We start from the raw sequence: 25,192 nt of genomic DNA, 5'->3' as shown, positions 1-25,192 counted from the left end.
CTTGCCTCAAGACCATGTTACACAAACTAGTAAAATAGAGCCAGTATATATATCACATGGGGTATAGTAACTGATTGGTTTTAATCAGCTGGGAGAATATTTGGACAGTGGCATTCTCGTGCTCAGGTTTACAGAATCTGCACTGCTCACCAGAGAGAGTACATCTGGGTTAAAAGGCACTTGTGTAACTGAGCCTTGGATTCATACTGGTTATAATCTCAGTTAATAATCATAAATAATCTTAGTTCAAGGATTTCCTTTTTACTTACATTACGACCCCTATGTGTGTCCTTAGATAACTACTCATCTGAGGCAAAATCCTGCCCATCCTACACCCCTTCTGCAGACAGCAATGGCCACGAACAACTACTAAATGGTGCTAGGACAGATTTGCCACTAAATCATCTAAAATACTATGAATTTTTGTGGCAAAAATCTAGGGGCAAGATAAATTTTGAGGGTTTCCAGCTCTGCTTCACAGACAGAATGGTTAAGTTCATACTGCAAATCTGGTTCTAAACCACCCGTACTGTTAATGTTCTCAAGTTGTGACACTTCACAGGTCTTGTGGTTTTGGGTAAAAGATGACTGGATCTGAGTTTTATCCCATGCTGGGATAAATGGGATGGTGGGGAGAGCTATCAAGGTCTGAGCTAAGAAGCAATGTGCAACAGCTGCTGTAGCTCCCCACTCTTTTATTTTGTTGTAAACTTTCCAAAGTTGATTTAAATCACTGTTGTTAAGCTAATTCTCTAGAAAATGATTCTGTGCACTTTTCAGTTGTTATTCAGCACCTGGTAGCTGACGTGAATGTTTAATTTTTCACTAATTTGGACATGATTACAAAGAGGTAGAAAACTAAATAAGCCACAGCTCTGGGCTCAGACATATGCTTAACCTGCAACATAGTTTCTACACCTTGGATCAGGCTTTTCACCTTCTGTGCCTTCAGTCTCTCTGTGTTTTGTCTGTTCAGACTGAAAAGCTGTGACAGTAAGTCCTGATTTTTACCCCATGTTTGCACTAGTTCCAGCACCATGTCACCATAATCATGCCTGGAAAATTCATGACTTGTAGTATAAATAACAAGAAGAGCTGTGCCCACAACACTGAAATAAGCCAAATCCACACAACAGTTTGTTGACTTGGGGCATGAAAACTCCGCATCTTCAGGTGATATTGCCTTGGCAGAAAAAAATCAAGATCTCAGTTTGTTTATGCTCCCAATAGGCAGTCTTTGTTTATTTTCAGCTTAGTCAGAGAAGCAGTGTAAATTTGACAGCAAAAATTACTCCAGATCTTGGCCTAGTCCAGGTCTACACCAGTGGAATCTACATCTCACTGCAGGCAAGTGCAGAAAATGTAAAGTAGCAGAGCTCAGGCTATGTTTCATTGGCCAAGTCCCTTAATCCTTCTACATAAGATAAAAATGTCTTCATTATGAATCATAATCTTCTCTTTTTGTAAGAATATTCACACATCTAAAAAAAAAATCCAAATAAAATACAAAGCAATTTTTCACCAATTACTAAAAAAAATGAGAAAAAAATCAACTCTTAAAACATTCATGGAAAACTTCTCCATAGCAGGTAAATATTTCAGGAAAATGTAAGCATATCCAACAGAACATAAAACCAGAAATTACATTAGTTATCATTACACCATTGTCTGACCCCTAAATAATATTTGCCAGAGTTACATGCAGGTGCTAAAGTGCTCTCCACAACACACTTCAATTACAGTATTTAAAGCCTGGCATCTTTAGACAGGTTTAATAATTATCCATTTTCCAGAATATCTACTGTTACTTTGTACAAAAATCCTTTAAATGACATGTCACACAGTGGAATAATGGGTGTTTCTTGATTTTATGTTGTTCTGCACTTCAAGAAGTTACTTAACTAAGAGTTAGGCTGTTCAAATGATTATAACCTCACCAAAATTTTTTTACAATAAAATACATAGTCCAAGATATAGTCAACAGCAATGGTAATATATCTTATTATATCATATAATGGTTATATGACCCTGATCTGGTTTTCATTCATTCTGGTAAAGCCATTTTGAGATAATGTAATTGTCTGTTCTTCAGAAAGGGCAATGCTTTAGAATTACCCTTCCTTCTTTGCTTTTTATTCTTCTTTCCTAGTCCTGTTTTCTTTTACTTTATAATCCTTTTCAAGACAAATTTATTTTAATACAAAGCAACAGATTTCAGAAGGTCTTGCATTACCAACCTTATAATCAATTTTGCCTAGTCTAATATAGATTAATCTAGATTTTGTGTAACCATCACACACACAATCTTATGAGAAACTTAATCCCCACATATTTTGTTTAAAGTTATAACTATGGCGTTTAGAAAAAAAAAGTTTTATTATGTATTTTCTTTTTTCTGTCTGTAAAATGGCAGAATAAAACTGTCAGCAGTGGGATGCTGGTGACTCTTCTATTATAAACCCAGATGCAGGTTTCTAAAAATGTTTTGGCATGATAGCATGTGATTTTATTTTATTTTTTAAAGACCATTTCATGTTATGAACCTGCTTACAACACAGTATGTGTTAATAAAGTTTTAATTAAAAGTGACATTTAGAAGGACAAGACTCTTCAAAGTTTCAGTTTAAACAAAGGCTGTATTGGTTTGTAGCAGAGGAATAAATCTTGCAGTGGTTGAAATATCACGCTTCTACAAATATTGGAACACTGTCAGCAAAACTGCTTCCAGTACTTGTTAAAATAGACAAGTCCCATTTATTTGGATGGAGCCTTTCTTTACTAGAAACTCCCCAGAGTGCCTAAAAGATGGCAACGCGTGTCTACTGTGACAATACTGCAAGGTGAAACACTAGTAATAGTAGGTTTGCATACATTCAGCAATGCCAAGATGGATTCAGTTTACAAAAAAATAAAAAGTACAGTGATAAAAGTGATAGCAAGATCTTTCAGATGTAAATTCATAAAGAATTGATAAAGTGTCAGAAGAACTTAGGCAACAGAGATGAAAACAGACAGAAGAAAAAAATACCCAGGTAAGGTGATATACTCGAAACATGAGTGAATGAAATGGCATTGCAATGCCAGGATGAAAGCAGCCTCAGCATGATTGTCTTAAAAACACATGAAAACTTCCCAAAAGCAGTGGTTTCAAACAAAAAGCACACAAAAGATAATCAGAAACCTTAATGATCCAAAACCATTTTTCCTTTGTATGCCTTAATTTACATATGTAATGATCTCTACAAATGTTAGGAAGAGATGTATAGCCTCTGTAGAAAATAAAATAATAAAAAAAAAACCCACAACAAAAACAAAAACAAACAAAACCAAGTTTTGCTCAAAATTAACAATCAAAATAGTAAACAGTGTGAAGATAAGGCATCCTAGTGGATAAAAAATGGTAACATTCACTTTGGTAAGAGTATGGTGTGGAGTAAAGCATAGGTGTTTGACTACAGTGTCATACATGGGAATTGTATGATAAAATACCCTATGAATAAATGGAGTATGAAGCATGAATCTAGACTTCTGACCCAGGTATTCCTGCTAGACATAGATAGAACTATGTGGTCACTATTGTGGGCAGCTGTGACTGGGAGTCAATCCCAGTCCCTGGTTAGGGAGTTTGCCACACCGCAGCTTCACAGTGCTCAGGAGAACGGCTTCTAAACGCAGCCCTCAGCAGCAGATGATGTTATGCAGAGCTGAAACAATTAACATACTTCTTTCTTCAGCACCCTAGCCATTTAAAAGGTCTTAATTTCCTACTTTCATTATTATACTTTGGCTGTGACCAGATTGCACAAAACTCTTCTGGGCCCATGACTGGACAAAGTTCTTACCTGCAAAACTGAAGATTTCCAGAAGCTTTGGCTATGCTGGAGATACTAATATTTTTATGCTGCTGTTCTATTACCAGAATGGCAGTACTTTTGTTCTGCAAACAACAGCCATGTTAATATAGATTGAAATATTTCTCTGGATCCTCATGTGGTGCCTGATACAGCAGAGAAACAGAGTACACAGTTCTTTGTTGAAAATGTGTGACATTTGTATTCCCTGCTCAGGGACCACCAATTGATTCTGGGGTCAGTCCAAGAGTGCTCAAAATCCTTAGGAGACATTTGTGGTTGTGTAACAAGCCAGTTCACAGGCTGATATATTTAATGCATTTTCTATTGTAGTTTCCCATAGGGAGGCAAGAAAAAACATTGCTTTGTGAAACAGAGAACTCCTTCCATCATTAACAATCATAAATCATTAAACATTTTCTATTATTTGTGTTAGAAATAACTGCCATATGAGAAAATATCTACTTAAATGATGTAATTTCTCTTAGCCTCCTCATCTGTGTTTTCTACCACATAAATGGTATTTCTGTTTCTGTTTTGTTCTTTTTCTTCCAGTTTTCCATAATTAAAAGTTTTACAATAATTTCTAATTGTCTTTGTAATTTGTTTGCTTATACACACAAACACACTTTACCTCCGCGGATCTGCAATTCATTCCTTTAGACAAGGGAAAATATCTATTTTTGTGCACAGTATTCCGAGACGTCACTGTGTTACTACTTCTGTTAAGTAACACACACAGTTCCCACTTACTGAATACTTTTTATTTTGAGACTTTGATGTGTACATACTAAGTTCCATGGGGCATAGATGGAAAATGAGTCAATGCTCCAGACAGATGCATTCCTTTCTGTATGTAATATCACTGGTTGAAATTCAAAACTTACCATAATCTTCCAAGTTCTGTGTAATTAAGATTACAATAAAGTAGCAATTATTTTTTTTTTTAAATTTTCTATCACTGTCTGCTCTAGCAGGTGAAGAATTATCTAGTATCTTAGTATTCTCTGAAAAAAAAGTCTCAAATAAACCCCAAAATCAACACTGCTTGGATTCACAGAGATGAGAGCATCTGCTCAAGAGAAAATCCTGAATTAATCTACAACTGCATACCACTGCCATCTACTGAATGTAGAATACTCTGAATGTATTTATGCATACCTTTCTACTCGGATTGTGGAGTTTACTAGGCTTCCCATTTACTCCATCTAACAGGAGCCTTTCTAGCTCTTGCAATACAAAGGGTTTTCTAGAGGTTAAGGGCGACATGTAAGAGTGCAATTAAGAATTTATAATGAATGACTTGATCAATTTATCTTCTGCTTCTCCAAAAGAAGACATAAACAGCATTCTAATCTCTCTGGATGTATTTGCTGTCCATAACATCTTTGTTTAGTATTTCAACTTTATTTATAGAGAATATTTGGAACATACTTTTGTGACATATGATTGTACCTCATTAGTCAAGTCCTAAAATTCTAGTTCCATTCCCAAGTTAAATGAATGCCTCCATGCTTATTTACTTGTATAGGTTTGAAATGGTGCTTCTTAGGATACTTAAACTAGTGACTGAATGTTCACTTTCCCTGATGTTCATTCCAGTAATATTTTTCTGATGTGAGCATGGCAAATAATACTCCTTTTAAATGTTGAGTAATTGATATACTTTCAAATTCTCCCAACTTTAGTTATGAATACAGTATCTGGTGTTATATATATAAAATTAAGTCTTCATTCTGTAACTTTCATCAGGAACTTGATCAATAAGTGGGCTGTGACATCAGTCAATTTAGAAGTACAATGGTATGACCTCAAAGAGAAAGCCTAACAGGGTTCACTTTCATTATGGCCAATAAAGTCTACCATGTCAGACACCACTGGCAAGAGCACTACATCACAAAAATCAGTGTAATCCTTATATGTGCTAAAGATGGGCATCAGCTTCTAAAATGTCAGTCTGGTATTGAGTCACAATTTCTATTTTTTATCTCTCTTCCCTCTGCCAGTCCAGCACAAGTAGTGACAATCATTCATTCTTATCCCAGAGTCTCTACTCACCTATGTCATATCTCTCTTACTCACCCTTGTAAGCCTTATCTACACCAGTTGCTCCCTTAAATTCAGGGGGATTAATATTCACAGGGCATTCACAGGAGAGTAGCTGAAATCTATTTGGTTCTACCAAATGCGCAGTATTGCAAATACAGAACATTTTAAACAAATGCACGAAGTATTGTATAAAGGCATTTCCAAAACTGATGATAAAAACAGATAAGGACACCTTCTACAAACCACAGTAAAGTGCGAAAATGAACACATTCAAAAACATAGAAAGAGCACAGGCATACTGTTTTCCTAATTCAGCATGCCTTGTTTTTGTCTGTAGAACTATATGTTTATATGTCCTCATAACATCTGTTTGATGGATTGACATCTGCGTACCACAGTCTGGAGTAGATTTGAAGTATTCTAAATTTCTAATTCTTCACCCTTTGTTTGGAATGGATTTTTTTTTTTTTTTAGGATTTCTAAAAATAGTCTTGAAATGGTTCGAAGTGATGCCTTTTTACAGTGACTAGGGTTAAATTCCACTCTCACTGACAGCTGCATAGTCCCCCTCACTCATCAACACCCTATTAACGTAATTGCAAGGGAATTATGGATGGGTTATTGGACCCAAATATTTTTCAGCTGTATTGTTATTAGAGAGATATTCAGGTGGGTACCAAGAAAACAGATGACTAACTTTAGACACTTGGTTTCAGTTGGATGTATAGCTTTCAGTTGAGTGATGGGGCAGTAAGCTTTAGCAACACTGTGTTATAAATATTATGGAAGATTCTGTACATGCTATAATCTAATATAAAAAGCAACACAAAAAACCAAGGCTAATGTGACTTCAAGAAGAAAGGGCTATTTATTTATCTCTGCTAACCGATAAACGGGCAAGACAAGTCTTACATTAGCTAGGCGCATTCCAGTTCTTTGAAAAGGTTATGAACAAGATTCTAGGACACGTTGCCTGAAATAGCAGATGGCTGGATTTAATAAACCAAATAGGTTTATGCCATATGATTCTAAGTGTGAAACACTAGCTTTAATTTAACAAATAACTTCGTTATGTTCTATGTCCTATTATCCTCATTGGGTCATGGCTTAAGAACACCTAAGAGGGAAGAATTTCCCCCAGAATCTCTGATATTCCTGCACCTATAGAGTCCTTTTGATCAAATGCTAAGTTTTATGTAAAGACTATGCAAGCTTGTAAATATATGGTGATGAGCCATTCAAAACATGCTCTTTCACCCCAAGAAATACATTTGCTTGCTATAGTGTTTTACTGCTAACTCCCTCATTCTTTGTTTACTGCAAATCATTATAAATGGAGTTAGTTTCTGAATTAATTAAATTTATTTATTACTACATTACAAAGGAGTACACGGGATTAGAAATTAAATGTCCCAAGCTCCTTGCCACATTTCTAGCACAGGGAAAATCCATAAGTAACATCCTACTGATTCAGTTAGTTTTTATGAAAAGTATGTCCATTATCTTGCTCCTTTTTGGATATTTCAGATCGTAAACCACTGCTGTTTTCATTAAAAGTAAATAAACTTTGGTGTATGTTATGAGACAGATAACTTTTAAAACAGACCACTTTTGTCAAGTTTCTCTTTCCAAAACATCAGAACCACAATCATGATGCTGCCGCAAGGCATTATGTTCTCATTTATACACTAAATTTGTACTTATTTGTAATCCAAATTTTCTTCACTGCTGCAGTTTTCTCTCCGTTTATCTGTGGTAGAAAGTGAATGAAAGCAAAGTTTGTCCTCTTTTTTAAGAAAGCAAGACCTTTAGTCCTGTAATCCTTGTACCTCTGTACTGGATGTCACAGGACACAATGAAAGCAGAGGTCCCTGGTCAAAGCTCATGTGCTATTATCATGGCACTCTTGCCAATGCGGTCCCTTTCAAGGAAAATCTGTGGGAGACCTGCCTTCTTTCAGGCAAGTGACACAAAGTCCTCTGAGACAAACTCTTGTCTGTAGGGGTTTTTATGCTTCAAGTGAAATCAGTCCTTCAACAGAAACTTTCACAAAATCAAAACAGTAAGAGCCAACAAAGCAAATATATCCTAATTTTATGTGAGTTTCCCTTCTTCATTTCATTATGATGCTATTTGGGAAGGATACGGAAACTCGCGCCTTTATAACTCAGCTTTCTGACTTGAACTTACAGGACCACCTTTGAGATACCACAACTGCTCATGTTGTCTGAGTTTCCCACTCCATGTAATCCACATTATTGTATCACACAAAAGTGAAAGCACCTGTGACAGCACAAGGGAGGAGGCTGGAAAACGCATCCAGAATTAGGAGAATCAGGCATGGAAGCATTTGGTATTCACCTTGTATCACTTGGAGCACCTACACAGGATACAAGGCACAGGAAAAGGACACCTACTTATCATTCCTACCTTCGCCCATACTTAGGTCAATTCTTCAGAAGCTATGGAGGAAAACTGTAACTAAGTCCCTCCAGTACTCTTGGCAGCATAAAAGGTTGACTTGCAGTCATGGGAGGATGATAAATACCTGTTCACATCCATGGGAAGGACCCAACCAGCCACTGCCCCCACTCTTCCCTGCCCATGCCCTACTCTTGCCCAGCTATTGCACTTTGCCTTCTCCCCTCCCTTGTGCTCTGCTGGGCCTTCTCACCTTGGCTGGTCTCCGCTGAGCTGTGAGTGGGAACAGAGAGTGACAGGAATAGTTAGCAGCAATCGTTGCTAAGTAGACACCTAACAGCACGAAGAGTAATTCCAGCGAGGCCTTCCTACCTCAGCAGAGCAACGACTATTTACAGCCTGAAAGGGGCTGCCAGCCTTCAGTTCAACACCCTCTTAAGGGCAACAGATTATCCCTAGAGTTGTCTCCTCCAAGCCTAGGCACTAAATTGTGGGAAGGACATAACCTGAGGCTGGAGGGAGCTAACTCACTTGAGCTACAGAAGAAGCATATAATCATGTCTGAAGTGTCAGGATACGCAGACAGGGGATGGGGAGGATAGTTTTGCCTGCTATGAACTGTTCATGTTTTTCAACACTGCTAATATTATGCTCCTCCTCTCTCCCTCAAACTTTGATTTTTCTTTGCTTAACTCACCGTTTGTGAAGGGAAAGTAATTGCTCGCCCTGTACTTCCATTTCTCAGAAAAAGAAATCATGTGTTGGTTAAAAGACTGCAGCAATGTTATTATCATCATGAGCTTGGAGAGGCTGAACCCTAGGTGGCCAGGGCACAGAGATGCTTGCCACTCTGATGCCCTCTATAGTGTGAATGGGGAAACCAGCACCTAAAAACTGCGATATCTAAATCAGAGTATTTCCTGCACTATCTTTCAAGTATGTCCAGAAATATGATACTAAGTAATTTCTCCATGCTCTGTTTATTTATAAGGTCATCAGTTACATGCTATACCAACAGCCATTCATCATCCAGCAAGAAGTTGTAGAAATACATGTCAGTCTGCAAATTGGCTCTAGATTTTTAAAAATATTTTTCTTTCTGTCACCTATCTACCAATATTTCACCCTGTCAGTAGAACTATGTGAAGGCTGTTAGTCAGGTAATGGAAATGTACTTTCAATTGCACATGTGAAACCTTCTCCCAGAACCTTTCGCATCTTCCTTAATGTAAGATTGTCAGTCAGCTCCAGGTAATTTAGCTTTGGTTATAACTAAACAATCTATTCAAGTTTTCAGCTGCCACTCTCTTTCTTCTGATAGTTTTCTCACTTCCTGCAAAGCCTTCATGATTAAACATGGGGTTTTTTTATTTAATAGAAAATTCTAAAATGCCAAAGGAAACATGAAATAGTGTACTGATAAGAGGAAAATATTTGATTTCCTTTTATTCATAATGGTAACAAACATCCCTTACATGTTCATTAAGGAAGAAAAAGATAAATTTTCACTATACAGTTATAAGGCTTTCAGAACTACAGTTTCTCAAGGGGATATTTATAAGTTAATGTCCTTGTGTTGGGACATAGGTCTAACTCTGAGACTGTCAGATCTGTTATCTGAAATTGCTTTAGAAAGAGGAAAATACATGTAAGTTTCAATGTAACTCTGTGAAATTGTCTATTGTCAGAAATCAATGTCTAAACCCGGAGTTCCAATTTCCATAGTTAAAGTCACAGAACCCATTGTTTGTATGTCAAATTTTGAATTAAAACCCAAGAGCAACTAGGGAAATGCATTCTGTTTAGAGTCCTAGCTTATGTCTACCGTAATAAAACACAAAGCAGCTATGTACTAGACTGGTACTAGAAATGATTCTAGGAGCTGTAATACTCTCAAATAACAGTTTTGAGGGCTGAAAGACACTGGAAGGACAGTATGGCCTGATTCCGTTCTCCTTGATTTCAATAGAAGCAAAAACAGGTCCACAATCTGTGTGTAATTCACATGATCTAGTTAGCTAAACAATTAAGTCACAGCTCTGACATCTGATATTTATTTTAAGTTCTTTGAGCCAGATTCTCTTCTCTTCTCTGAGCCAACCCTTTTTTCTATTATGGTGGCACAAAGGCTATAACAACCGTGGATTTTCCCAGCTGGATATTCTCCCAGCATGAATAAGTCGTTACCTGTCTGGCAAAAACAGCTTTCATGTTATTTCCTTCCTCATTTGCACCCTCTGAACCTTCGCCATCTTCTCATGTGAAAGAGGCCTGGCTACAGCCCTCATTACCATGCTTCAAATATTCTTAGTCTGCATACTTGCTTCTTCAAATTAAAGCTATCCAGTTAATTTTAAATAATCCAGAGGCTATTGTAATTAAAGCAAAAACACAGTCTGTTACGATGCTCTTTCTGCGATATTTCGGAAGACATACCACTGAGGATCTGTCCAAAGCGTATTACCTTATATAAGACCTCTCAACAGATCTGAACCCTTAAACTATAGGTCGCTTCTATCTGTGCATACCATGCTTAAGAATTTAATCATATTGCAACTTCATCCTTAAAGAAAAGACCCTCAATTCAAGCAAGCTAATTTTTTAACCCCTCTCTGCACCCCAAGAGAGCAGAGGCTGTGTTCAGGGGTACCCCAAAGATAGGTTCAACTGGAAAAGAAAACACAGTTTGATTAGAGTGTTTGTCAACCATTGTCTGAGTGGGGAATCTTGTGATTAATGGCTGCTCCTTTTACATTATTTTAGGTGATGTACCCAATGAAAAGATCTTTAAATGAGACTAGTTTAATGGAGATGAAAAAATCAGTCTGTAGTTTATCACTGCTCTTATTTGAGTTTACTTTAGGCAATGATCTGCTGGGAAATGTGAATCCTCACAGAGGGACTGCCCCCTAAGTATGCTGTGGGAAGCGGTGGAACCACGCTAAGCCACTGTGAAGACAGAACTGATTACTCAAACTTCATCCACCTCTTTGAATATGTTTACATTATTAAGGAAGTAGTCAAGGATCTGACTCCAATCAGAAGCCCTTATGCCTGTGCCTGTGCTCGTGTTTCATCACCTAAACTCTGGAGCTGTCCAGAAGAGAAAGCTCAAGTACATGCTGATACATAGTGTAGGCCCAAGCTCTTATCCAGCAGAGTGCGGTGGCCCAAGTGTCACAAACAGGTATTTTCATGTATTTTTAATGTATTTCCACATTACAATGTAGACTCTGCCTTGGACAGCTGAAGAGGCACTGAGTTCAGAAGCAATTGGAAGCAGGAAGCAAGCAGATCCACCAAATAGAAAGAAAGTAGGGGAGTAAGTATGGAAAATGTGTCTACCGTAAGGAGAAACTAAACTTCTACTTGGGCATCCCACTTCTTTTGTTGTACCTCGTTTAGCTACAATACACTTGTGCCCCACTTCTGGGCAGAATCCTATTCTAAAACTGTGAGTTTCTGTGAACACTTACAACGTTTACTAAGTAGTGACCTACCACATTTGACTTCCAGACATGCACTAGGCATTATATGCCCAGCAGAGTAGGCTCACAGTTTCGTGTACCAAGATTTCTGTCCAAGGAAATGAGCCAACCTGGGAGGTAAACAACATCAAAGAGAGTAACATTCAGAATGCAGTGGCCCCTTCTGATTCAATGCTTTCTAATCAGCCACTTTCCAATAATTCATTAAGACTTGAACAAAGAGATTGAAACATTGGCTTCTCCTAGGGCTTCAGCCAACTGTAATGAAATTATAACAGAACATATTTACAAGGTTGAATATCTTGAACTCAGCTATAATGATGTTTATTAGTAATACTTCAATAGCCGCTCAGAAAGCATATTTGTATTAGTTAATCCTTGCCTGTGGAGACCTTTATATTTGTTTGGCAAAAGAACATTAAGAAGCATGAATTTCTTTTCTTTCCTCTCTGTAAATCCCTGTTTCCATCAGAAAATGCTGTGGGATCAAGAAATAAGCCAAATGTAATGTATATGATTACTTTTCTACTATTATTATTAGTGATCACTCTAGAAAACAGAACTGGAATGGATATAGAACTAGATTAACATATTCTGACAAGTTTTACATTTGAAAAGGAAATGTAAAAAGAATTTAGCAACTATACTTCTCACTGAGCTGCTCAAACAGCACCACACATACAGATAAGTACTGTGTGCATAATTCAAAAGCACCCTTTTTCTTCTTTTTCTCCTCTGTCAGAGTTGTGAACATGGAAAACATTGAAATACATATCTATTTTGAAAAGTAAAAGAAAAAATCTCAAAAAATTACAGATATTATGAATGAGTTTCTGCAAAATAGCTCTCTTTTTTTCTAAGAGATTCCAATAAACAGAGGATATCCCTCGAGGAATTCAAATGGGAAAATCTATGGCATTATGAAACCCTCACTACTTTGAATACCAAGCTGTGAATATGTACTTCACTCTTTCTAAGAGGAAAGATGTATTACAATACTAATTGTTCATTAAACTATAAAAGGGTAATTCACTGAAAATAATGAGGCATATAGGTAAGACTGGTCAAAGTATTCAAGACATTAATTTATTGAAGCTATCTTTTCCTATTCATAGCTTTTTTTCTGAAACAGATAACAACTTCCTTTCATCCATCAGCTATTTGAAATCACTAAACTCTCAAGGCAGATATTTCAGCTGAATCCAGAGACTCCAAATTATGCCTGGAAAGTTATTGGAGAGCTCTTGACTGAAGGCAGAACCACTCTTAGAATGAGATACAGAGACTACACATTGATAAATATGAAGAGGAAATTCACTTCTTGCAATTCTGCAGCACTCTATGCAAGTATTCTGTTTTAGTTATCATGGCTGCTAGAAAATGTAGATTCTAGAATATTTGCATAAATTAAACACAAGAACAGCTGCAATACATCAAAAGCAATATATGAACTAGTTGAATCATCTGAATGAAAGCTGATGACATGTGCTTAACTGCATACAAGCCAAACTTAGCACTGACAAACATAGGCAAACTCTATCAGAGTGAAAGGAAATGGAATTGAGTTTGCCGGGCTTAATTAGACCCTGCTCTTTTTGAAATATGAATAGGTTCCAGGTTGCTTGCTGTGCAAATGGTAATGTTTAACTGTACTTTACATTTCCTGTGCTTATTTTAGAAATGTTTCTATTTCTTCCCAAATTAGAACAGATTCAGAACTATCACAATAGATTAATAATCCATCATTTCTCCCTTATAAGTACTTTATTCCAAACTGCTATCTTAAAGGTGTTCCCAGTGAATATATGCCATGATTATACTCGGTCTAAGGTCATTTTACCCTATCACAGTTACATAAGGAGACATCTTACAAATGATCAAAATATTTTATTTAAGTGTTACATATAAATGTATCAAACATAGTGAGCTATTTAGACATACTGATATTGGCGGTCTTATCTCTTAGGACCATAAGCAGATGTAAAATACATGAAAACCATACATTTCAGTGGGTGAAAATGTGCTGAACAGAAAGTGCTGACCTTAAATAAAGAACAGAAAACACTTTCCATATCCTGGGACTGAGCAAGTTTAATTTTCCTGGGTTTTAATACTGTCTCACTGTTAAAATATCCTGGTATTCTGAGATGGAGAGTGTAACTGCAGAGAAAAGGAACTGTTACCCTCAATATTCAGGAGGTTTTCTATCTATTCTCAAGTAACACTCATCTTGTTAGTATTATTTAATCTCCAGATTTACTCCTTGCTTCACTTCCTGCTCTGACAGGACAGGAATAGCTATCCCAGACAAAAGTGAAGGAGAAGCAAGGTTTTTCTGGAGGTGCTGCTCAGTTCTAGGTCAGCAGATTTCAGTATAAATGTACAGTCTGGATATGTTTTAAGGATTTTAAAAGCCCTGACTGCTGTTTAAATAAATTTAAATAATCTTCTATAGTCCCATGCATCTGAATCACATATACACACATACACATGGAGTGACTCCACCATGACGGTGATGTAGAGTTACCTTGTTCTGAGCAGTACATCTCGGTGTTAAATTTGCTGTACCTGGGGAGGTCATAATCTACACAAATGTTTTATTTTGTAGTAATCCCTCTTCTGAAAGTCTAAAAACTGCCTGACATCTGGAAAAAACTGCTTGTTACTAAATATAGGAAGGAAATCTGTGTATGTTAGGTTGACATGCAGACTTGGGATTTGATCATATAATAATGGGAAACAAAAATTGTATGGGGTATCTTGCCAAATTACTACTGAATAACAGAACCATTCAAACTTTAGGCCCATAGCATAAAACAAAAGTGATCAGTCTGCTCTAGATTGTCTTCTATCCCAGAAGATTTCTTCAGAGACCACAAGAAATCCTCATACTGGTATGTTTTGGCTGTAAGTCTTTGTCCACTGTGTAAAAGAAGAGTTTTTCCTAAATTTCCTAAGTTAAAATTTCAGTGACAAGAGAGAAGTCTCTCACATGTCAGGCATGCTATGCCACTAACAGACAAGGAAGAAGTAATTACTCTATCATGATTATAGTAATAACATCACAGCTATCTCCTCAGCTATTTTAATCCAATGCGATTTAAGGGTTTTACTAATTTGGTGCATATATCCAGTACTGCCACATATACTCAAGAGGATGCATTTCCTAACACTTCATTTCAAAGGTTCCTTCTACTGAAACACACCACATACAGCTTGAGATAATAAACAGCACAGGTTAAGGAAAAAAGGGTGTCTGACTCTTCCAGTAGGGTTTTATTTTACTTTTCACCTTTATTTTACTGGCTCAAGTAAAAAGAACATAATTTAAGTAGTAAAGTCTTAACCGGATTTGTTCTATGTTACTCCTGAAGTTGTCCAAAATATATATGCAAGAAACATGACAATAGTTGCTTTCCTGATGCAACCTTAAATGTTTTTCTTCTAGTCAAAGACACAGATTTTAAACCATGGAGTAAGAGGAACCTGTACCAAAATGCAATCTAACCAATTTACTTGAATTGACAAAGAAAGACCTAATAGACTTAAAAAAAAAAAAAAACTTACAGAAAAAGTTTAAATATGCTTAGTATGCAAAATTGTGACTTTACTGTGAGTGGATTTGTTTGATTACAAAACTATTTTAATTGTATTTAAATTGTTTTAAAAGCCACAATTTGTAATTTCAAACAGGATTTTCCATTGGTATTAAAGACTGTATTGTAAACAAACACATTTTCATGCACTGTTTTAGTAAAATCAGTGGAGCGTTGCACATCAATGATTTTTTGCCCAGCAGATATAATAAAACATAGGATAATATAAAAGTGGCCACTAACCAATCAAATGCTTGGATCCTTCATGTGTTAAATCTTTTGTTTATACCCTAAAGATAAAGAATTGCACCCTCGGTATGTAATCAATAGTCAGTCAATTCCCTCACTGGAGCAACTGTTTTCCAATTTACCGACATTAAAAATACCCAAAACATGAAAGAATAGCCTGTAGGACTTCCACAAAAGTAGTAACCTCTAATTCACAAGTGACAAAATGAAGCATTCATCCTTAAATTGCATAGAAAAGCCTAACCATCAGCTAACACAGGAGATCAGCTGTGCTTTCTCTAGCCAAATGCCTTCTATCATGTATCTTCTCTTGATTTCTAGTAATTTTGCAAGTTTCATTTTGACATATTTTCTTCACCAGAGTTAAGTTTCAGTTGTGGTCTCAGGAGCAAGTAGTATATGTAATTGCTTAAGTGTCCAAAAAAAAAAAAAGTGCCAGAGAACACATTTTTTTCCAACTAAAAACATGTATCTTGTCCCATGTAACACTGCTCATGTGTGCATACATTCAGAAACCATCATATTCTTTTCTAACAATCTGCTTTAATGTTCTTCCTCGCCATAAAAACCAAATGTAAGCAACAAATTATCACAAAAAAAATTTTTTCAGTGCATCAGCTGTATGCTGTTACTGAAAAATAAGATATTTACTATGACTATTGAAGTGCACTTATTTGGTATGTTTTAAAACAAGTCTTACAAAATACTAACATAAGATTTGCTCACCTTTCAGTAATTTTACTTTTTACTTTAGTGAAAAGTACTAGATAAACACCACTGAAAATTTTAGCTCTCTAGATAACAGGTAAGTGTTAATAAGGGGGATATTTTCCCCCTCCTACAAACTACTTTCAGGTCACTTGGAGAGATCTTCTTCAAGAATAAAAGAATCCCAATGCAGAGAGTGGCGCTATGTATACTTTAGACATGGAAGCAATCTCCCCTTTCCCTCCGCAGCCTTCCAGTGGCTATTTTCCCAGGGGGTGCACCTTTCTCAGGTCCCTTATCAATTATGAGGTTTTGCTTATAGTTTTGCAGAGTGATTACTACTAGGCAATGATTTTTATGCTGCTTTAAGCACTTTTGAAAATTCTGTCTACATTTATAAGCCACCTTTGTAACTTCCAAATCACATGTAAGCCTGAAACACCACATCATTCTCCCTCAAACTGACCAAAAGCCATTAATTAAAAGATGAGTGTGTGTGCCTATGTATATGCATATATACATAGTTACACTTCTCATTTTAAATTTTTTTTCCCCATATACATACATATTTAAAAACCAACATCATCTCCAGACATGAAGCAGTGTATTTTCAAGAATAATGCTTATCTAACAAAACAATAAATGTTTGCAAAGCCTTATACCTGTGCACTACCATTCTCTCACCTCTCAGAGGCTTTCCCTAGCAAATAGGGAATACACCTGAAATAATAAAACCTGCCATTCTTCCTTGATTGAAAATTTAAGTCGTGTCTACAGTAAAGAAAAAAAATACAAAATATATCAACTCTTCAGTTTGCTCAAAGGCTCAGGGCCAAGCTAGACTAATTCAAAATGCATGTTATAGTTTCTGAGTTACAGACAGTTACAGTCTTGGATCTACTCTGAAGTGAAACTTCTGTTTTATTTGTTATTCACTTCCCTGCATATTGGAGGAGTCCTGGTGTACTTCAGGCCCAGTCCTGGTGTAATTCAGTAAAAATTATGACACTCACTTTTCTAGGACCAGAACCGTACACATTAGTAATTGTGTCTCTTGCCATGCTAACTATAATTTTTATAAAAATATGAAATAGAACTAAAACAAAGACCAGAAGATCTCCTCATACTGAATAAAGAAAAAGTCACTGACTTCTTGTATGCAATAGCTCAAAAAGAAAAGCTTTTCCATATGTTGACATGCTATCTTGCTCCTGGCATGGCATACTGCCATCCAAAATGTTTGCTGCCCAGTGAACTGCAGTTCCACAAGGTTTCTGCCTTCACGTGCCCAGGCAGTGCGCAACCTCAGGTCGGTACTGTGAGGTATCGAGCACCCTTGGTTTGAGTTGTGATTAACCGAAGTGAGAGCAGAGCCCCTTGGAGAGCCCATGTCATCATTTCATTTGAAGGACTACTCTGACAGACTTCATTATATTTTAAACCTCCATATACATAACAATTACGTTTTGTCTTTGCTCACTCATTCATCAACTGCCAGTGTTGGTCCGTCAGCTCGACATTCTCCACCATGATATGGAAGATTTCTGGCTTATCCTAGATTTCGGATGCCTTCTGTTCAGTGGCCTAGCTCTATTGCCTGGCAGTCATGTTTGCCAAACAATATTGCTACGACAAAGCATACTGCACAATACACATAAAAACCCAAGGAGTCAAGGAAAGAAATGTAGCATCAGGGTTACAGGTCATAGCATCATAACCATGAAGAAGCCGGACACAATGACAGATCCCAGGACTTGCACAGAACTGAAGGCAAAAGGAATACACACTCTCTGCAGCATTTGGGACTTAATTAAATTAGAAACTAAGAAAGTCAGCATGCAAACTGGAGGTACTGAGATCACAGATACTTTACAGTTTGGGGAATGAGTACAAAGGCAACACTTTCTGGAAGGAAATGCTGGTGATAAATAACAGCTGACCTGAATGAAAGGCAGTAAAGTCAAGGCTCGTTCCATAAAAATAGCAAAAATGGTGGAAAAAGAAATGTGCTTACAAATGCAAAAACAGGTACAAATATGCACTTGTCAGAATTAAATCTATCGGTGTGTGGAACTATATATTCATTACACTATGTAGTGAGTCATTAAAAAGTGGTCAATATCCATTTGTTTAGGAGAAATTATCAAGGAAAATTTGAAGATGGCTTTGAGATCAAAATGCTATCAATACATTTAATGAAAAATAATTCTTTTCACTCAAATGAAACACTGCAGCAAAAATTTATACTGCCTGCTCATATATTTTGGGTACAACTGACACCTAATATTGGCACAATTAGAGATAATGGTTATTTCCACTGAGCTCACTGGGACTGTTCATATTTCTGCATCATGGTGTGGCGAGATCCTGACAGCCCCTCTGCTCCTGCCTCTGCAACCACTGGCTTGAGCAGCGTATTGTCCTACGCCCTCTTTACTGCTTCCAGTACCCAAACCAGTTGCACCCTTCCATGGAGACTGACATATAGATATTCTGTTGAGAGGAATAATATCTGACATTTCTTTCAGTTTGTTAATTTATGAGACTATATTTTCTTTTAATTACTAGATCTTAAATGTGCAGAGTTATAATTTATTTGCCTATCATGTCCATTTCAATAAAAATAAAGAAAGTAAGTCCCTTAACCATTCAGAATATGGATCATATTAAGCCTCTGAGAGCAGAACGTATTTGTCTGGTTCTGTTCCAGAAATGCCTACCCACTAACTTCACTGCAAAAATAATTTATTCAGAAACATTGGATGTGGAATCAGGAGTAATTACTATAAGCCAACAGAATTTATTTTGATTTTTTAATGTAACAGTTATTCTTCTTTTAAACCAATTTCATCCACTATTTTGCAAATTTCTGAGGTAATGTCTGCTTTGGTAAGCATGTGATTTTGGAGAATGTGATTTTTATTAACTCTCATCTTCTTTTAAGCCTCCTGAATGCCTGGCAATTCCTATTAACACAATATACTTAAAAAAAAAAAAAAAAAAACAAACCAGCAATTTTATTAAGAGGAATAATAATTGGACAAAACATAAGTATTACAAAGAACTCTGTGTTATGCCGCACCATACGTTTTCATTTCCTAGACACAAGGTTTACATTCCTCAGTGGTCTCCTTTTTTTATTCCAGATCTGCAATTACATTCACTGAAGTAGTTTAGTATTAGGCACAGCAGGTCTTGCAGAATTAGGGACTTCCAGCCGTAACTATCACTACATCTACAGGAGATTTTTTAAGTGAGTAAAAAGAACAAAACTTTTCCTATGCCTTACATAAGGCTACATGGTTTTGATTCAGCCATAAACTAAAACAAACCTCAAACATATCTTTCAAATCTAATGCATTACAAATAATACTTAAATTAGCACCATGTCATGGGACAACTTTCAGTTTTCTTCTGCTGCTGAAATTTTGGCATAAAACTCAACTCTTAAGTTTAACCTCAAAACTGAAATAGTTTGAGGGCCAAATTTTCTTCTTTGATATATTATTCTAAAACTGAAGTAGATATGCTCCAGAGGCTAATTTGAACACACTGGTAAATTGCGAGCAATATTTATCTTCATTCCTTCATGCTTGAAAAATAACTAATCAAAATGTTTTAAAATGTCTTGCTGGTCTCCCAACACAAAGACAAATTTCAGCCCCCTACCCCCTGTAAACTTACATAGCTCATTTCTTCACTGTTGTTGGGAATGTGTAAGGAAAGAACAGTTAATGCAGACTTCTTTTACTTCCCAAGACTTCTTTAAATCTAATTACATAGAAGCTATTTTGGTTCTGTGGAAAGTGTGTGGATAAAGGTAACAAAGAAAATCTGAGAAGACTGACAAACTATTCTAGCTCCCCAACGTGACATTCAAAAAGAACCAGATGCTGAGTCTTCTTTGTGACAATACATATTTAGGTTCTTCATTTAAAAAAATGACCACAGTTACACATCAGAAGCAGGGGATAGGTATGGAAAAGATTGCCCATTGAGGACCTTTCATCACTAAGCTTAAAAACTTTATGAGACACTTAGTGCAAAAAACCCACACACTCAAGCATAGAAACTTCATGGAAATCAGGCAAGTAAAGGATGTTGTGACAGAAAATTTAATCCCACTAGATAAAATAATTTGAAGGAACAACTTGTATTTTTAGTGACATCCTACCAGAAATCCTAGCAAAAGATGAAGGCTGCTTTTTGATTAGTTGAAATTACATTACTTCTTCTAAGTATACTCTTCCAATAAGCCTTACACTCATTAATCAGGACATCAAGAAAAACAGGGACAGATCTGCATGAGATGAGACTTTTGAACACGTAGGGATAAAAGAGGTATGAAGTTAAGACAGCTAAAGTGATGGTGAAACTGCTATCTTCATTGCATATGGAGGTGTCCTGGGTTCTACAAGATTCACAAGAAACAAATCTTGATGTGGCCAAGAAGCACATGACATGGAATATATCCCTAACTTTTAAGGGGAAAAAAAGACCTAAAGAGTTATTTCCAGGCAGGTCACAGCATCTTAATGCCCCAACAGACAAGGCAGGTTTGAGCATCCATCTACTTCAGTGCCGTTGTGTCCCTTCGCCTCCCAACAAACCCACATGAAGTAGAGCACAACTGTTACTGCCATGACATAGCTCTAGCCCAGGACCTGCCCTTGAATTGCCTGTAACCCACATCCAGATGGGGCATCACAGACCAACAACTCTTGCTTTTACATCATCTTATTTATGTATCTGTAAATGAGTGATACATGTAGGATGTCTGACAGTGTCTCACCTTTCTTTTTCCAGCTTCATTGAAGACACCCTATGATGTTGTGCTTTTCCATTATGTCCTGAGCTAAATGAGGTCCCCATCACAGTAAGGAGGATGTCCCATCCCCTCTCATCCCTTGCCCCTTGTCACATCCTCTGGCCACTTGCCTTGCGCTGCTCCTAAAATTCACCCAGTGGCACACCACATGAGCTGTCTTCACTACACAAATAGCTAACCAAGCCCCCTAGATGAAATAAAATAAAAGAAAGGTGTGTGTTGAGGTGCTGTTCAGTGAGTTGAATTAGCTCATCATGTGGTTAGACCAAGGCTGCAACCCGTGCTGAGAATGAGGGAAAGAAAGAAGAACGCGAGGGGAATCACATTTCAGTCCTCCTGCTAATCAGTTCATTAATAATACAGATTAGCATCCTCAGAAATGAAAAATGATAAAACAAACAGAGATGATACTTCTTGCATGCTCGGTTCTGTATATGGCACTGTTCTGAATGCTTTTTGTTTCAAACAAAAGAAACAGTTGGGCTGCTCAGTTTTCTTTTAAATCAGACACCTGGGTTTGATTTTCAGCAACAACAGCCAATTCAAATATATATCTCTGGTTTTAAATGCTTGGCTGAGTACTCAGCTGAATACACCACCTTTCCTGAGTGATGCGAAGATGAGCTATCCTCTTTGGCTGACATTCAGGTACTACCAGCTGGAGTAAAAGGCTGCTGTTAATGTGTTGGTTACAGGAGTTATGAGAAAAGTGTTGGTGACTCGTAAGAAAAGCCTTGTCACAGTTCTCTATCCCAAAAACCAAACACATACCATCACAACAGGTTCTAGTTTGTATCCTTGCTTTTTATAAAAAATTGAATGAATATGAAAATTGCTTGTAGATCTGCACTTTCTAGGCTGGAGAAAAAAGTACCTCTGGGGCTGCCCACAGGACACTGCATCTACCCCAGGGACAACTAGAGAACTTCTCTAAGGATGTTCAGCAGTTCCACTCCTCTTGTGTACAATACAGTTACTAAAACTAACAATTAATAGAAAACAAAGCTTTATTACATATATTACTGATGAATTCAAGAGAATTCCCCTTCAAAGTTATTCCATAAATTTTATTAAATATTTACACCTTCCATTGTATAGCTCATTACAATTATTTAGTTAGGAGTAAATATCTCAGATAGGAGATAATGTTGTCCACAACAGACTTTTTCCTCAGGCTACCTGACACTATTGCTCATAGGTTTATACTTTTCTTTCATTCTCTTGAAAATAAGACACATCTAAGGCTTCATGTAAAGACCTTTTTACGTTTTTATTTTTTTTTTCCCCCCTGGAAAAGTGTACACTGAGCACAGCACATAAAGAATTTACACCACACTAAGTAATCATTCATGACCAGTTATGTTGGTAACCAGCAACATCTTTTCCAGTCAGCAAACCAATCTGTGGCAATCAAGTTTGGGCTGGATTTCTGTTAACTACCCCAGACTTGATGATCTGAAAAAGCAAGAATATCTGGAAGTTCACTGGGACACTATAACCCCTCACTGATGGACTGCTCGGTACATGGGGCAGATCACATGCAGCAGAAGCTTCCAAGGTCAGAACATTAATTACTTCTTTGCTTGATTTGTATTTTTTCAGTTCAGCGTTCTAAGACTGTGCAGCAATCTCACTGTTCAAGTGCCTGCCCTACCAATCAGTTACCTACTAACTTCTGAACTTGTCACACAACTTCCAAGTTTTTCCAAAAATGGGGTTTCATTTTCTTTAAGACAGACCACTGGGCAGAGAAGAATAAGTCTACCAGTGTGACTTGGGGAGGGCTGCATCTAGACTTCACCTGTTAACAGCCATCAACCCCAAGGGCGCTCTCCAGCGACACAAATACCTAAAAAATGAAAATTAGTTTCCCTCATCTTGCTTCCTCTCCAGTAAGGTATCTTCTCTGGCAGGCAACAAGAGAAAAATGTTAGTGGGCTACAGCCAAAAGCCAATAACTATAATCTCCTTCTTGCTGAACTGCACCACCCTAACTCAGACAAACTCCCTGGGCAGCTCCACTCCAGCAGGAAACGTTTTGCGTGGCTCTGCATGAAAACCAGTGGCGGCAGAGGTGACCCGCCGCCCAGCCTCCTGGCCAAACACAGTCTGTGCCGATCACCAGGCGCCTGCTCCTGTCCCTGAACTGCCCCTGCTTGTCACGGCCAGGCCCGACCAGTGCCAGTGCTGGGAGGGCGCCCTGCCGCAGCCTGAGCCCCCTCCGGAAGGTGAAAGAAGCCCCCACGCCCAGCACCGCCCGGACCTGCCCCACCAAAACTAGAAAAACGCATCGCACGGGAACTAGTCAAGTCGAAGAGGAAGTTCAGAGGACCGAGTCCAGACATCTGTCTCTCGGATTAGGCATTTTTCCTCCTCGTGCGAATTAGAGGAGCAGTCTCAAGTTTGGAAAGAAACGGGGCTCCCTCGGTGCTGGCGGCGCTGCAACGCGGGGCAGCGGGGAGGCTTGCTCGGAGGGACTGGGGCACCGACGGTGGCCGCCACTAACCTCCCAACGGAAGATGCTGAAGCCCGGGCCCCCCCTCCCCCGTGTCTCGGGTACCCCCGCAGCTGAACTCCTGCCGGGGCGCGGGGCTGGGCTGCGCCGCCCTCAGCTGGGCTCGACCCCAGCAAAGCCAGAAACCTGCGCGGGGGCTGCCGCCTCGGGGACGGCGAGCGCCCGCCCCGCTCCGCTCGCCCCCTCCCGCCTGCCGCGGGCTGCCCCGGCGGAGGAGCCGTCGGGCTCGGGCGCCGGAGGAGGCGGCGAGGCCGGGAGCCGGGGCGGGGGGAGGGCTGCATCCCCCGGGCCCCCTGCGCGGGGCTGCGCGGCCGCTCTTACCTCCGTGGCGGGCGGCGGCGAAGAGCCGGGGCGGCGGCGGGGCGGCGGCGGCCGGGGGCGGCCGGGGGGCGGCGGCGATGGGGCGGGGGTCGGGCGGCGGGGCGCCGCTGCTGTAGCGGCGGGCGATCACCCGGTCCCGCCGCGGCGGGCGGGGCGGCAGCGGGCGGCCGCCGTCGCCCAGGGCTTGGAGGAGGAGGTCGAGGAGCGCCCCCCGCTCGGCTCCGGCGGCGGGCACGTCCCGGCCCTCGGCGCCCGGGGCCGGCGGGGCCGAGGCCAGCAGCAGGAGCACGATGGCGGGCAGCGCCTGGCGTCTCTTCGCCCCTCGCATCTCTGCGGCGCTGGGAGGAGGCAGAGAGCGAAGGCGGTCAGCGCCGGGCCCGGCCCGCACCCCGCCCGCCCGCTCCCCCCCGCCCCCCATGCCGCGCCCGGGGGCACCCCCGCGGGCGCGGAGGCGGTGCGCACCCGCCCGCCGCTCCCGCAACGCCCGGGACGGGCGCGGACCCGCGGAGCGCCGGCGGCGCGGTGCGGGGACCCGACGGGCCGCCACCGGCTGGCCCCGCCGCGCCTCCCCGCCAGCCCCGCCGCGCTCGCCCGTTCCCCGGATTAGGGGAAGGGTGTTAACCCCGCCGCACGTATTCGCGGTCCAGGGCTTCGCGGGGGGATTTGCTCGGCTCCCTTCACCCCCGGAGTTCTCGCGCCGGCGGTCGCCTCCCTCCTCCGCCGGCGGAGCGGGGCGGCGGGGCAGCCCCGGTGGGGCCAGCCTGGGCCCCCGCCTCCCCCGCGGTTTTCGGGCGAGAGCGTACGGACAGGCAACGGGACGGAGTTCATTTAGGGGCGAGCGGCATCGGCAACTGCTGCAAATCGGCGTGTAAAGGGCAAACCCAATACAACAGGCTGAGGCTTCGCGAGCGGTGCTTAATGCCCCTAAGTAAGATATTCTAATTATAGCAAACCGTTGGGATTAAGGGGCAGGGAGCTAAATTCTGTGATTTACAAACCGGTTTATACATGGCCTCCCTTGCGGATCCTCTTGGGCGAAGGAGTTAATGGGAGCCGCACGGGAGCCGGCTCTCCCCGACGGCTCCGGGCTCTCCCTCCCTCCGTCCCTCCCTCCGCCGCCGCCGGGGCGCACGGCAAACCCGGGGAGTAACCGGGCAAGGACCGGG

The 25,192-nt window shown here is 39.9% G+C and overlaps 1 protein-coding gene across 1 annotated transcript in view; it reads right to left on the bottom strand.

Annotated features, from left to right (window-relative positions):
* Positions 1–24,400, bottom strand: part of ALKAL1 (ALK and LTK ligand 1) — a 37,065-nt gene extending 12,665 nt beyond the window's left edge. The window contains exon 1 of the mRNA XM_074897729.1: positions 24,027–24,400. Coding sequence (XP_074753830.1) covers positions 24,027–24,354 — 328 coding nt within the window. The 5' untranslated portion in view covers positions 24,355–24,400. The remainder of the gene's footprint in view (positions 1–24,026) is intronic.
* Positions 24,401–25,192: the final 792 nt, after the last annotated feature.

This window comes from Athene noctua, chromosome 2 (genome assembly GCF_965140245.1).
Source record: "Athene noctua chromosome 2, bAthNoc1.hap1.1, whole genome shotgun sequence".
In the NCBI taxonomy this organism is placed as follows: domain Eukaryota; kingdom Metazoa; phylum Chordata; class Aves; order Strigiformes; family Strigidae; genus Athene; species Athene noctua.
The sequence above is the reverse complement of the archived record's forward strand: the minus strand, read 5'-3'. Positions and strand labels throughout refer to the sequence as shown.